The sequence below is a fragment of the Gossypium hirsutum genome, chromosome A08, assembly GCF_007990345.1.
Source record: "Gossypium hirsutum isolate 1008001.06 chromosome A08, Gossypium_hirsutum_v2.1, whole genome shotgun sequence".
NCBI classification, from domain to species: domain Eukaryota; kingdom Viridiplantae; phylum Streptophyta; class Magnoliopsida; order Malvales; family Malvaceae; genus Gossypium; species Gossypium hirsutum.
This window is the reverse complement of record NC_053431.1, coordinates 6,434,529-6,447,872: the sequence shown is the minus strand read 5'-3', so window position 1 is coordinate 6,447,872 and position 13,344 is coordinate 6,434,529. Positions and strand designations below refer to the sequence as shown.

At 37.0% G+C, this 13,344-nt stretch overlaps 1 protein-coding gene across 1 annotated transcript; it reads left to right on the top strand.

Annotated features, from left to right (window-relative positions):
* The first annotated feature begins 3,237 nt into the window (after positions 1 to 3,237).
* On the top strand, positions 3,238 to 3,717 carry LOC107954137 (uncharacterized). The gene has a single exon (XM_016889612.2). It carries the CDS (start codon positions 3,238 to 3,240, stop codon positions 3,715 to 3,717), a length of 480 nt encoding a protein of 159 aa, XP_016745101.2.
* Positions 3,718 to 13,344: the final 9,627 nt, after the last annotated feature.

Genomic DNA, 13,344 nt, shown 5'->3' with positions numbered 1-13,344 from the left:
TCCAAAATTTAGAGGTACACCGTAATGCGTTGATGAAGGTGCTGAATGAAAACTATGTCGCTGAAGACATTTCGGTGAACAAGCTAGACTGTCTTGTCGGCAACATAAGCACTGATAACTTTATCTTCTTCAGTGATGATTAAAACCCACTAGGAGGCATGGGATCCACCAAGGCTTTACATATCACCACTAGCTGTAAAGAGTACACATTATCGGGGGTATTAATTGACAATGGGTCGGTACTGAATGTCATGCCCTTATCCACATTGAACAGGTTACCTATAGATAGCTCTCATATGAAGACATGCCAGAACATAGTGAGAGCATTTGATGGCACCAAAAGGAAAGTGATGGGAAGGATTGAGATTCCCCTTCTGATTAGACCCAATACGTACAAGGTAGACTTCCTCGTAATTGACATTAGGCCCTCTTATAATTGTTTATTGGGGAGGCCCTGGATTCACTCGGCGGGAGTAGTACCATCATCATTGCATCAGAAGCTGAAGTTGGTGACGGAGGGTCAGCTAATAACCATAAACGCATAGGAAGACATTATCGCATCCGTTACCAGCGATGTGCCTTATATAGAAAGTGATGGAGAGGCAATAGAGTGTTCCTTTCAGTCATTAGAATTTGTAAATGCGACTTTCATTACTGAATGAGGCAATGTTCCAATGCCCAAAATATCTAAGGCTACAAGGATGAGCCTAAGACTGATGGTAGGAAAATGAGCATTGCCTGGAAGGGGACTCAAAAATTATCTCCATGGACGGGTTGAAGTGCCATTCTTGGTTGGAAAGTAGGATCGTTTTGGCTTGGGGCATAAGCCAGATGCCAAACAGTGGAAGGAAGATCTAGAGAAGAGGCAGGAGAGATGAAAGGCATGATTGAGTGGGGTAGAGGTCAAGTGGGAGTCGATGACCTTTCCCCACATATTCAATACATTCGTGTCAGGAGGAACTATTCATATTGAGTCGGAGATGACAAGAGAAGGGATAGCTGAAGATTTGATAGAAAATTTGAGCATCAACGCCATATCTGAGGAGGGAGAGATGTAAGGAAACTTATCAAGCATTCGCCCTTATGAGCTTGGAAGTGTTCTGAACAACTGGACTGCAGAGGAAATTCCTGTAGTTTTTAGAGCTAATACAGAGTAATGTTCAAAACACACTTGTTTTTTTAAGCCTAGAAACAATAAGAATGTTTTGTGAAATAGGCTCATGTTCAAACATCTTCATTTTCAATAAAAAATGCATTCTTGTGTCTCATGCTGGGTAAATATTCTTTTGTTCTCTTATTTCATTCATAACTATGTCATACAAATAAGCCACTTTTAGATTCATTCTTTAGATATTCTTCCATGTCTACAATAGGTCTCCAGATATCAACGATACGAGTGATGCTGCTACAGACTCAGAATCTCCTTTTGAGCCAGATATGTGCTTAGAGGGATCTCAGGATTTTGATGAGGACCAAGACTGTGGGTTATTTCCGGATTTATTAAGAATGGTAGAACGGGAAGAGAAACAAATTCTACCCCATAAAGAAAAAATCGAGAGTGTGACCTTATAAGAAGGAAAAGAGGTGAAAATCGAAACTTGCATAACCGAGTAAACAAGGCAGGACCTCGTTAAACTACTGCAAGAGTTCAAAAATGTCTTTGCATGGTCGTGTCAAGATATGCCTGGTTTAAGCGCTGATATTGCAGTGCATCGCGTCTCCATAAAGGAGGAGTGCAGGCCAGTTCAACAAAAGCTCGGAAGAATGAGACCCAATATCGCAGTAAAGATAAGAGAAGAGGTCATGAAGCAATTTGGTGCTGGGTTCTTACAAGTGGTGAATTACTCGGAATGGGTAGCCAATTTCGTTTCCGTCCCTAAAAATGATGGAAAAGTACGGATGTGTGTAGATTACAGGGACTTGAACAAGGCCAGCCCAAAGGATAACTTTCCAATGCCTTACATTGACACTTTGGTGGACAACACGACAGGTTATTCATTATTTTCTTTCATGGATGGTTTTTCTAGGTACAATCAGATAAAGATGCATCCTGAAAACATGGAAAAAACCACATTTATAACTTTGTGGGGAACCTTTTGCTATAAGGTGATGTCGTTCGGGTTAAAGAATGCGGGAGCAACGTATCAAAGAGCAATGGTAGCCTTATTTCACGACATGATGCAAAAGGAAATTGAGGTTTACGTTGATGATATGATCGTAAAATCTCGAACTGAAAAAGAAAACATACAGGTTTTGAGGAAATTATTCTTGAGGCTGAGAAAATTCTAGCTAAAACTCAATCCAACAAAATGTACTTTCGGGGCTAGATCAAGAAAATTGCTCGATTTCGTCGTCAATAAAAAAGGAAGTGAGGTCGGCCTTGACAAAGTTAAAGCTATACAACAATTGTCCCCGCCACGCACTCAGAAAGAAGTTCGAGGTTTTCTGGAAAGACTAAACTACATCACTCAATTCATTTCGCAACTAACTGAGAAATGTGACCCCATATTTCGTCTTCTCAAGAAACACAACCCAGGTGTGTGGGATGATGAGTGCCAGAAGACCTTTGACAGGATTAAACAATATTTGTCCAAACCCCCAGTGCTAACACCACCTAATCCAGGTAGACAATTGATACTGTATTTGGCAGTATTTGAAAATTCAATTGGATGTGTGCTTGGCCAACACAACGAGACAGGAAAGAAAGAAAAGGCGATATATTACCTCAGTAAGAAATTCACTGAGTGAGAGATGAGATACTCGCTAATTGAGAAACTATGTTATGTTTTGGTTTAGATAACTTGGAGATTGAGGCAGTACATGTTATACCACACGACTTGGCTAATCTCGAACCTTCTTAAGTACATGATGGAGTCAGTCGCTCTGAATGGAAAGATGGCCCAATGGCAAATTCTGCTCTCTGAATTCGACATGATCTATGTGAACCAAAAGGCTGTAAAGGAGAGTGCAATAGCGGATTTTCTGGCCAGTAGAGCTTTAGAAGATTACCAGCCTTTAAACTTTGATTTCCCTAATGAAGATCTGATGTATGTGGAAACTATCGAAGAAGACACTTCAAAAGATCTTCCTTGGAAATTGAATTTTGACGGAGCATCAAACGCCGTTGGTAATGGAGTTGGGGCAGTCCTAATATCCCCAAGCAGAGATCATTATCCATTCACTTGCAAATTGGATTTTGATTGCACAAATAATATGACAGAGTACGAAGCATGTATCATGGGAATCCGTGTAGCCATAGAGCGTAACATCAAGGTGTTGGAAGTATGTGGGGATTCCGCACTAGTGATCTACCAGCTCAATGGTGAATGGGAAACGAGAGATCCAAAGTTGATCAACTATCAAGAGCTAACTCTGGATTTGATCAAGGGGTTTGATGATGTCACTTTCCGTTACCTCCCACGAGATGAAAATCAGATGGCTGATACCTTAGCCATGTTAGCCTCTATGATTAAAGTAAATAAATGGGAGGATATGAAGCCAATCCAGATTAGTATTTGTGAGGCTCCAGTTTATTGTTACAATATCGACAAAGAAAATGAGAGAGATGATTATCCTTGGTATCATGATATTCTGCAATATATGAAGAATCGTGAATACCACGATCAGGCAACAGAAAATAATAAGAAAATATTGAGGAGGCTGGCTAGTGACTATGTCTTAGATGGAAAGATCCTGTATAAAAGGAGGAAAGATTAGGTGCTGTTAAGATGTGTTGATGCTGTTGAAGCCAAGGAAATTTTGGAGAAAGTCCACGAAGGTGTCTGCGGGACGCATGCTAATGGGTTCACAATAGTTAGACAAATCATGAGATACAGGTATTACTGGTCCACGATGGAAAGAGATTGCATCAATTACGCCAAGAAATGCCATAAATGTCAAATTTATGGAGACAAGATCCATGTGCCTCTTTCACCTTTTCATGTTATGACTTCTCCGTAGCCTTTTTCAATATGGGGCATGGACGTCATTGGGCCGATCTTTCCCAAGGCTTCTAACGGACATTGATTCATTTTTGTGGTTATTGATTACTTCACCAAATGGGTAGAGGCTGCTTCATAAGCCAATGTCACAAAGTCGGCAGTCAGCAAGTTCTTAAAGAAATAGATCATATGTCGATATGCATGCCAGAGAGGATTGTATTTGAAAACGTGTTAAATTTGAATAATAGTGTAATAGTGGAAGTTTGTAGTCAGCTCAAAATTAAGCACCACAACTCGTCACCGTATCGCCCGAAAATGAATGAGGCAGTTGAGGCGGCTAATAAAAATATCAAGAAAATCATGGAGAAAATGACTGAGACCTACAAGAATTGGCATGAAAAGTTACCATTTGCTCTCTACGCCTATCGAACGTTGGTTAAAACTTCGATCGGGGCAACACTTTACTCATTGGTTTATGGGGTGGAGGCAGTTTTGCCTATTGAAGTTGAAATTCCTTCTCTCCGGGTTTTATCAGAATTGAAGCTGGACGAAGCAGAATGGATCTAATTCTGATATGATCAACTGAACTTGATTGAGAAAAACCGGCTAAAGGCTATCCGTCATGGTCAAATGTACCAGAAGTGAATGATGCGAGCTTACAACAAAAAGGTTCACCCTAGTGTATTCCATGAGGGGGACTTGGTATTGAAACAGATTCTCCCTATGCAAAAAGATTTCAGGGGAAAATGGATGCCAATTTGGGAAGGACCCTATGTGGTAAAAAAAGGCCTTTTTCTGGGGGCGCTGATATTAACGGAAATGGATGGTAAAAGCCTCTACAACCCAGTAAACTCAGATTCAGTCAAAAAGTACTTCACTTGAAAAGGGAGAGGCCAATGTGAAAACCCGCAAAGGGCGCCTGGAGGGAAAAAAAAGAAAGAAAGAGAGAGAAAAGGAGGAATGGAGAGGCCAAGGGGAAAACCTGCAAAGGGCGCTTGGAGACCAAAGGGGTTTTGAGTTGAAAACCCAGAAAAGGGAAGCTCAAATTTTGATCAAAGGGGAGGCATGTTGTGGTTTTGTTCTACCAGAATTAACAAGAAGGAGGAATGTTGTATATTGAGGCATCAACGAAATACCTCGGACCTCCTAAACACATATCTGGCTCCCAATGGTTTTCGAACAGTCTGAATAGAGGAGCTCATGCTGCGATATCTGGCGCACCTATTTTTCACTTTATACATTTTTGTATCTTAACAAAATTTGTTATCTTGATTAATTTTTTTTACTTCGAGCTTCGCTCTCGATAAAGATTCATCTTGTCCATTTTGATAATCTTTTTCAAATATTTTTTTTATTGAAATGACGATTAATGAACAAATAACACTTTCATTAAAGGAGTTCTGCATATTACTCTAGAGGCTTCTAAATAGTGCAAGAACCCAAAACAGGTCAATTATTCAGAACTCACCAAGCTTAAGGGTTTGGAACTACTTGAGAAGTAAAGTCAAAATTGTGACTATTTCTTCGAATTTTCTGTCGAAGATACCAACTGAGGAAGGAAGGCAAGATAACACATTAAGGACAGAACCTTGATGAATAAGGAGCAATGACAATCCAAGCATTAAAAGGGGATCACTCTTATATTGCATACATATATCATTTTTAATACATCTAGTTAGGAGCATTTGATTCATTCTGATCATAGCATCCTAATCAGCATCCTAATCATTAGGCATAAGCATAGGCCCATGAAATCGATTCTACAGGTATTCTTCCCAAGAGGACGATATAGCAAGATGGGTTGAAGCTACCAATTTCGATGAGCCTTAACCCCCTAAGCAGTAGGATAACAGACTGAAAATTATAGATCTTATCTCCATGTATCGGCTATTGAGCAGATCGGAAATGGCGAGTCTTATCTCTATATATCGACTATGGAACAGATTTTAGCCACCGGCCTTATCTCTCTGAGGTAGCAAGAGAGTAGGTTGAAGACGATGAGCCTTATCTACCTAAGCAGTAGGGTAACAGGCTAAAAATTACATATCTTATCTCCATGTATTGGCTATAGAGTAGATAAAAAATGACGAGTCTTATCTCCATGTATCGGCTATGGAACAGATTTTAGCCACCAGCCTTATTTCTCTAAGGTAGCAAGAGAGCAAGTTGAAGATACAAGTCCTATATTCCTGAGGTAGTAAGGAAGCAGACTGAAAATTACAGATCTTATCTCCATGTATCGGCTATGGAGCAGATCAGAAATGGTGAGTCTTATCTCCATGTATTGGCTATGGAGCAGATTTTAGCCACCAGCCTTATCTCTCTGAGGTAGCAAGAGAGCAGGTTGAAGATACAAGTCTCATCTTCCTGAGGTAGCAAGGAAGCAGATTGAAAATTACAGATCTTATCTCCATGTATCGGCTATGGAGTAGATCGAAAATGGTGAGTCTTATCTCTATGTATCGGTTATGAAGTAGATTTTAGCTATCAGCCTTATCCCTTTGAGGTAGCAAGAGAGCAGGTTGAAGATACAAGTCTCATTTTCCTGAGGTAGGAAGGAAGCAGACTGAAAATTACAGATCTTATCTCCATGTATCGGCTATAGAGCAGATTTTAGCCACCGGCCTTGTCTTTCTGAGGTAGCAAGAGAGCAGGTCGAAGATACAAGTCTTATCTTCTTGAGGTAGCAAGGAAGCAGACTGAAAATTTTAGATCTTATCTCCCTAAGCAGTAGGGAAACAGGCTAGAAGTTATAGATCTTATCTCTATAAGTAGTAGTGGAGTAGATCGAAGATGACGACTCTTATCTTCCCGAGATAGTAGGAGAGCAGATTCAAACTACAAGTCTTATTTCCCCTAAAGTTGCAAGAGACGAGTATAAGGTTACTTGAAGAAGAGTGGCCAAAAGAAGTCAAGACTCGACAGGTCCAGTCAATTTTGGCCCTTTTGAAGTCTTTGCTCCGTTCTCGTTACACGACAACGAGCAAAGAGGGGTAGCTGTAATAGGCCAAAATTGCCCGGCCTATGGCCCACAAATAAATAAATAGAAAATAAAAAATCAAACCCAAACAAGCCCAACAAAAACCCTCAAACCTTAGCCCAAAATAACAAGCCCAAAATTTTAAAATTTTCCAGCAAAATAAAGAAAAACAAGAAACCCTAAGTGCTTCAGCCACCGCAGCCAAGACAGTCTCCAGGCACCGCACGTTATGCGCCTCTCCGTGTCGTGTGCTGCTCCACCACGCCACGTCAGTGGTACGCTCGATCACGCACCTGCAAACAAGCAAAAATCGGTTGTAAAAAGGCTATAAAAGCCTCATAAAAACTCATTGTAAAGGATTTTTTTCCGATTTTTACAAATACAATAGTAGAGAATACACAAAGGGAATCTATATCAATAAAAAATCAGATTGAAGATTCAGGAGGTTGTTTTTTTCCTTTCTCTTTTCGCATTTTTTCTTTTTTATTTCTTGTTTAGTATAGAATTCTATCATATTATTAAAAAAAAAGAAGTTTGCCTACTCCTTTGTTTGACGGACGGAAGTGCGGCACGTGCCGATGAAATCCATGGATCGGCTGAGAGGGAGGAGAGGTTGAAGAGTTTAAAAAAAAAGATTTTGAAACCCTTTTTTGGAAGAAGAAATCGGCCAGATGAGGTTTTAGGGTTTTTTTTTTCCTTTTTTCCTATTGACTGAAACGGCACCATTTAAGGGGTGGGGGGTCCGCGCGTCAACCCACTCCATCAGCCTGGATCCACGCTTTTGCGCTTAAAATGGGGAATTTTCGCGTTTAGTCCCCCTTTTTCCGCGCCAGCTTTTAATCAGCCCTATTCGAATTTCATTTGTTTTTAAAAATTGCCCCTGAATTTTGCGCGTAGACTCAATGTGGTCCGCGTTGAAACGCTGCGTTTTGAGGGCTTGGGATATTTTCACTATCAGTCCTTCCCCTTTACACACACGTCTACTTTGATCCCAGTTCATGATTTGCTATTTCTTTGCATTTTTTAATTTGCACCCCATGTTTCGTTTTGATTACAATTAAATCCCAAGCCTTTTTCAACTCTAATTACTTTCAGTTTTTTGTTTTTAAATATTTTATTTACTTATTATATTATTCTCATTATTATTATTTTGTTTTTTGTTTATTATTTTACATCCGTACATGCTTTTCAATATTGGATTACTAATTAATATTATCATTGTTATTATTATTCTTACTATTATATATAATTGTTATTATTCTTACTATTATATGTTATTATTATTATCGTTACTATTTTTATTACTATTATTTTTATACATCATTATTACTATTATTTTTCACTATTATTATTTTACAATTATTTTTATATACCATAGTGGTTCATTAATATTACTATTATTTTTTGTTATTCTTATTATTTTCTTTGAAAAAACCTTTCATATAATGTAGCTTTAAAATTATGTATGATATTTAATTAGATCACCTTTATATATTATTATATACACACAATTTGTATTAGCTTTATCTACGTACATTATAAATCTCATGTTGTTTCATATTTGTATTTTCTTGAGAATTTACTTATATACAATTTATTTCTTTTAAAGATCCTATTTTACCACTTTTTTTAAACACTCTCATCAATTATTATTTTCTATTTATTATTTTTATTTTCATTCATTTTATAACCACCTACGTTTCAAAAAACTCTCAAACATAGTGAAATATTTCGTGTTTGGGAGTTCGAGAAATCGTGCCCTACTGTGCTGGGTTTCGATTTTTCGTTCAACTGAATAAGTGAATATCCTTGCGAAATTTCATCCATGTTTTCTCAAATTAAAATGAGGCAATATTTTGTATTTGGAAATTCGAGAAATCGTGCCCTACCATGCTGGGTTTCAATTTTCCGTTTGGCTAAATAACGGGATACCCTTTTAAGATTTCGTTGCGTGTTTTGGAAATCATGAAGTGATCTCAGTTCTTGGAGGCTTGAAATATCGTGTCCTCACGTGCTGGATGTGGTATTTTATTCCTTGGGAACGAGTGAATCTTAAAATCCAATTCGAGTTGTTCTTTTTTTTTATTTAAGGAATTGCATTCTAACCTTTTTCCAAATTTTCGACATTAAGGGCATAAATTGATCAATACGATACCAATTTTAGGCGTTGCCAGGGTGCTAATCCTTTCTCGTGCATAACCGACTCCCGAATCCGTTTTCTAGTTTTTCGTAGTCCAAAAACATTGTTTTAATAAACCAAAAATGCTTTATTAAAATGACCCGATCACACCTAAACAAAAAAGATTGGTGGCGACTCCATAATCCGTTTTAAAGTCGACTCCCGTTTTTCAAAACTTAATAAAAAATTGTTTTGACAATGAGCACTACGTTTTTAGGAAGTAAAAGAAAGTTCGATTCATTAGAGGAATCCACAATACGAAAGGAACGCTGGATTATATTCATTTTGATCTTTGGGAACCATTTAAAGTGCTTTCAATGGGTGATGCTAATTATATGTTGACGATCATTAATGATTTTTCTAAAAAATTTTGGGCATTCTTTTTTAAGCAGAAAAGTGATGTGTTTTTCTCCTTTAAGGCTTGGAAAACTATGATTGAGAAATAGACAGGAGAACAGATAAAACACCTCCGTACAGATAATGACTTGGAATTTTGTTCTGATGAGTTTAATGAATTGTGCAAATCAGAAGGGATCGTGAGACACTTGACAGTTCGTCATACTCCATAGAAAAATGACGTTGTAGAACAGATGAATAGAACAATCATGAAAAATGTTTGATATATGTTGTCGAATTTTTGTTTACCGAAGTCGTTTTGGCCTAAAGCGACCTCTACTGCATGTTTTTTTATTAATCAATCTCCGTCCGTTGCCATTGAGAAAAAGACTCCATAAGAGGTATGTTTGGTAATTCTGCTGATTATTCTAATTAGAAGATTTTTGGATGTCCTACGTATGCTCATGTTGATAATGGCAAATTGGAACCTAGATCCATTAAATTTGTTTTTCTTGGTTATAAGGCTGGTGTTAAAAGGTATAAGTTATGGTGTCCTGAAAATAAAAAAAGTTGTGATTGGCAAATATGTTATTTTTTTTATGAAATTGGTATGTTACATAACTTATCTTTTAAAGAATCTTTCAATAAAGACTAGCAAAAGTAGGTGGACCTTAAGATTGATCTAGGATCTACAATAGAGTCTACGATATGCTATTGCCAAGAACATACATATAAGAGAAATTAAACCTTCTCTTACCAACGAGTTCTATTTAACCCTTCTTTGTCAATTCATCGATACAGAGTGCTTATGATCAATCTTCCTTGCCAACTATAAATATGACGAACCTGGTGTCAAGAGTGAGTCTCCCAATAACCTTCCAAGGTCTTTCACTAGTATGTAAAGCTTCTTAGCGATCCTTAATGGCAGATCCTTACCCATGACTTACGGGTAAATACCCTTCATTGCCTATCCACAACGCATTAACGATACATCTTTCCCTACCCGATCTTAACTGGGTCGTCACCATACTCCTAAGTGGCTTTTCTGGTTACTATTTTGGCAGATCGTTCCCCTTTTTTCCACTACACTTACCTTATGTGACATATTCTTTAAAATCTCTTGTCAACACTCGCATTATTCTTCCAACTCTTTTTCCCCAAGAGATTCACCGTAAGTTTTGTCCAGGCGGTCTACCTTGTATTTAATGTTTCGACGGACTCTATTGGTTGTCGTAGCCTAGCTGTAGTCTTACACCCTTTCACCCCATGTTTAATATCCTAGCAGGCATCCATATGTTTACTGTCTCAACAGTCTACCCTGTGTTTAACTTCTAAGTAGGCCACCACATATTTACTGTCATGACGGACTACACTAGTTGCCATAGTTGAGCCATGGTCTTACACCTTATACCTGTTTGAGGTGTCGCCCTGAAAGACCTTACTATAGTCACGGTGTCACCCCATAGAGCCCGCTATCGCGGTGTTACTCTATGGAACCTAAATACCATTGTTACGGTGTTGCAATGAAAGACCAGTCAACATCATTCCTTTTCATGTTTTACATTGATGCTCGAACACCAAAGTGTTCGCCCCGCAAGGCCCGAAACTTTGTACATCAAGATTTGCTCCCAATAATCTCGGATGGAAAAATTTTAATGGAATTCTATTTTCTCCTATTCATTTGTTCATTCCTCCATTTCACCATTCCTAACCTTGATAATCGAACATTGTAATGTCCCTTCTAAAAGGCTCGGAGCTTCCCACATCATAATTTGCACACAACAACATCGTATAGTGGTATCTAATAGAAATTCTCTTTTCTCAATCCCAACTTCATCTAAACCTTTTAAAAATTCTTATCCATACCACACATACAATAATCATGCAATATATGCATTTAACTCACCATACAATAATCATCTTACAATCTATTTCAATTCAACCCCCAAATTGTTCCTAATTTTTGGGTTTAAAGGAAACCGAATGTGACAACTGATGTCGTGACATCACTTTTTCGAAGTCAAGATGTCACCAAACAATTTTTCATGTCATGACCTCAGGCCATTCGACATCGCAACGTGACTCACCATCGACTGATGTTGCAACAAGGAAGGTTGGTCGTCTGGACGTGGACTCTGTTTTTGGTAAAAACGAACCATTTGGTACCTATTTCAAAGCTTCCAATCATACCTATTAATTTGTGCACAAAATACCAATTTCATTTGAATCAAAACATACCAAAAACATATCAAATGAGTTCAAATTACATACTATTTCAAATCCAAATCAAACATTTCACACCTATCCATCAATTAAACTTAACAAGTCAATGTTATGGAAAACATATCAATCAATATATTCAAATACCAAAGTTTATCTATGCATACTAATTTGAAACATACCATTTCACCTTACCTTCATACAATTATATTCATTTTGTACTTTAATAGCTTATATGCCTTAAACATTAACCAAATCATCTATTCATTAATACATATCTCAAGTTTACCAATTAAACATACCATCTCAACTTCATTCTATGCCAATTCACATGCTAAGTCTATAAATATAATTCATCACATTATTTAGCATAAACATACATATATGCCCAATAACATGTATGAATCAAAACACCAAATCATCATATCATAAGTAATAGTTAAATTAACTTTGTCAAGCATTAAACTCATTCACGCACTAAGTTATACACCATGACACATATAAACATGCCACAACCCTTGACTCAAAATGACAAAAAGGCTACTGATTTGGTGATAGTGTGAGCTCCAAGATGACCCGACTTAATGTGTTTGACAAGGTGACAATCTACAAGGAAAAGGAAAAACAAACTAAGTAAGTTCAAATGGAAACTTAAGCATACTTGGATCATTAAAGCATAAACAATTGTTCTATTTGGCTACCGATTTAAATTTCCTTGGCACATTAAGACATATCTCTATGTACAACATCACCACAAATCGAATGTGTTAGTTACATTCTCAGATTGTAAGTACTGCCAACATTTAGAACATAATCATATAACAATCTATATGCCAAGTATCATTAACACCATTTCATTTTCATTTCATGATTTAAATTCTATTTCCAATCAATTGAACATCACTCGATGGAACTATAGCAAAGCGGACTCAGATACACGAGAATATTTTGCTCATACAAGTTGACATATGTTAGGGTTGCTTGCATAAGCATTTTAACAAAATTTCTCACACAAGCTAACATTATATCGAGGTTATCCGTCCAGGATAAACCAAAGATACGTGTAACATAAGAATCTGCAACAAATACTAGATCTCGTAATAGCATATAAATCCCTAATTAATTATGTGTATAATCTTAATGGCATGTCATTCGTATCCTAACCTTTTAGTAAGTTCACTCATGCATCATTTCCGTATAAATGTCAAAACCAATTGCTGTACATAACTTTAATTCTCATTTTTGACACAAATAATCAGTCAACAATCACATTTACATCTTGTACTATTTCTATACCAATATTGACATGAACTTACAATCCAGTCCATTTCAAACTATAAGTGCCAAATTTATTAATTCTACTTAGTTCATATATATATACAAGTGTAAATTCAAATACCGTTAATACATAAAGTAAAAATTGAGTGGTAAGTTCCATATGTACTTGCCTGATCAAAACAACAAACAAATTGAATCTTCAAGGACTAATCGACAATTTTGGCTTTTCCTCGATTATCTTCGGTTTGATCCAATTCTTAATCTATACAATTATTCCATTTAATTTATCAATACCAAACATTTATAAAATAGGTCATGATATGTATGAACCTAAATAATTCTATTTTTCGATACCCCTAAAGTTTTACATTTTATTTAAGTTATTAATACCCCATAAAGTTGGATTTTTT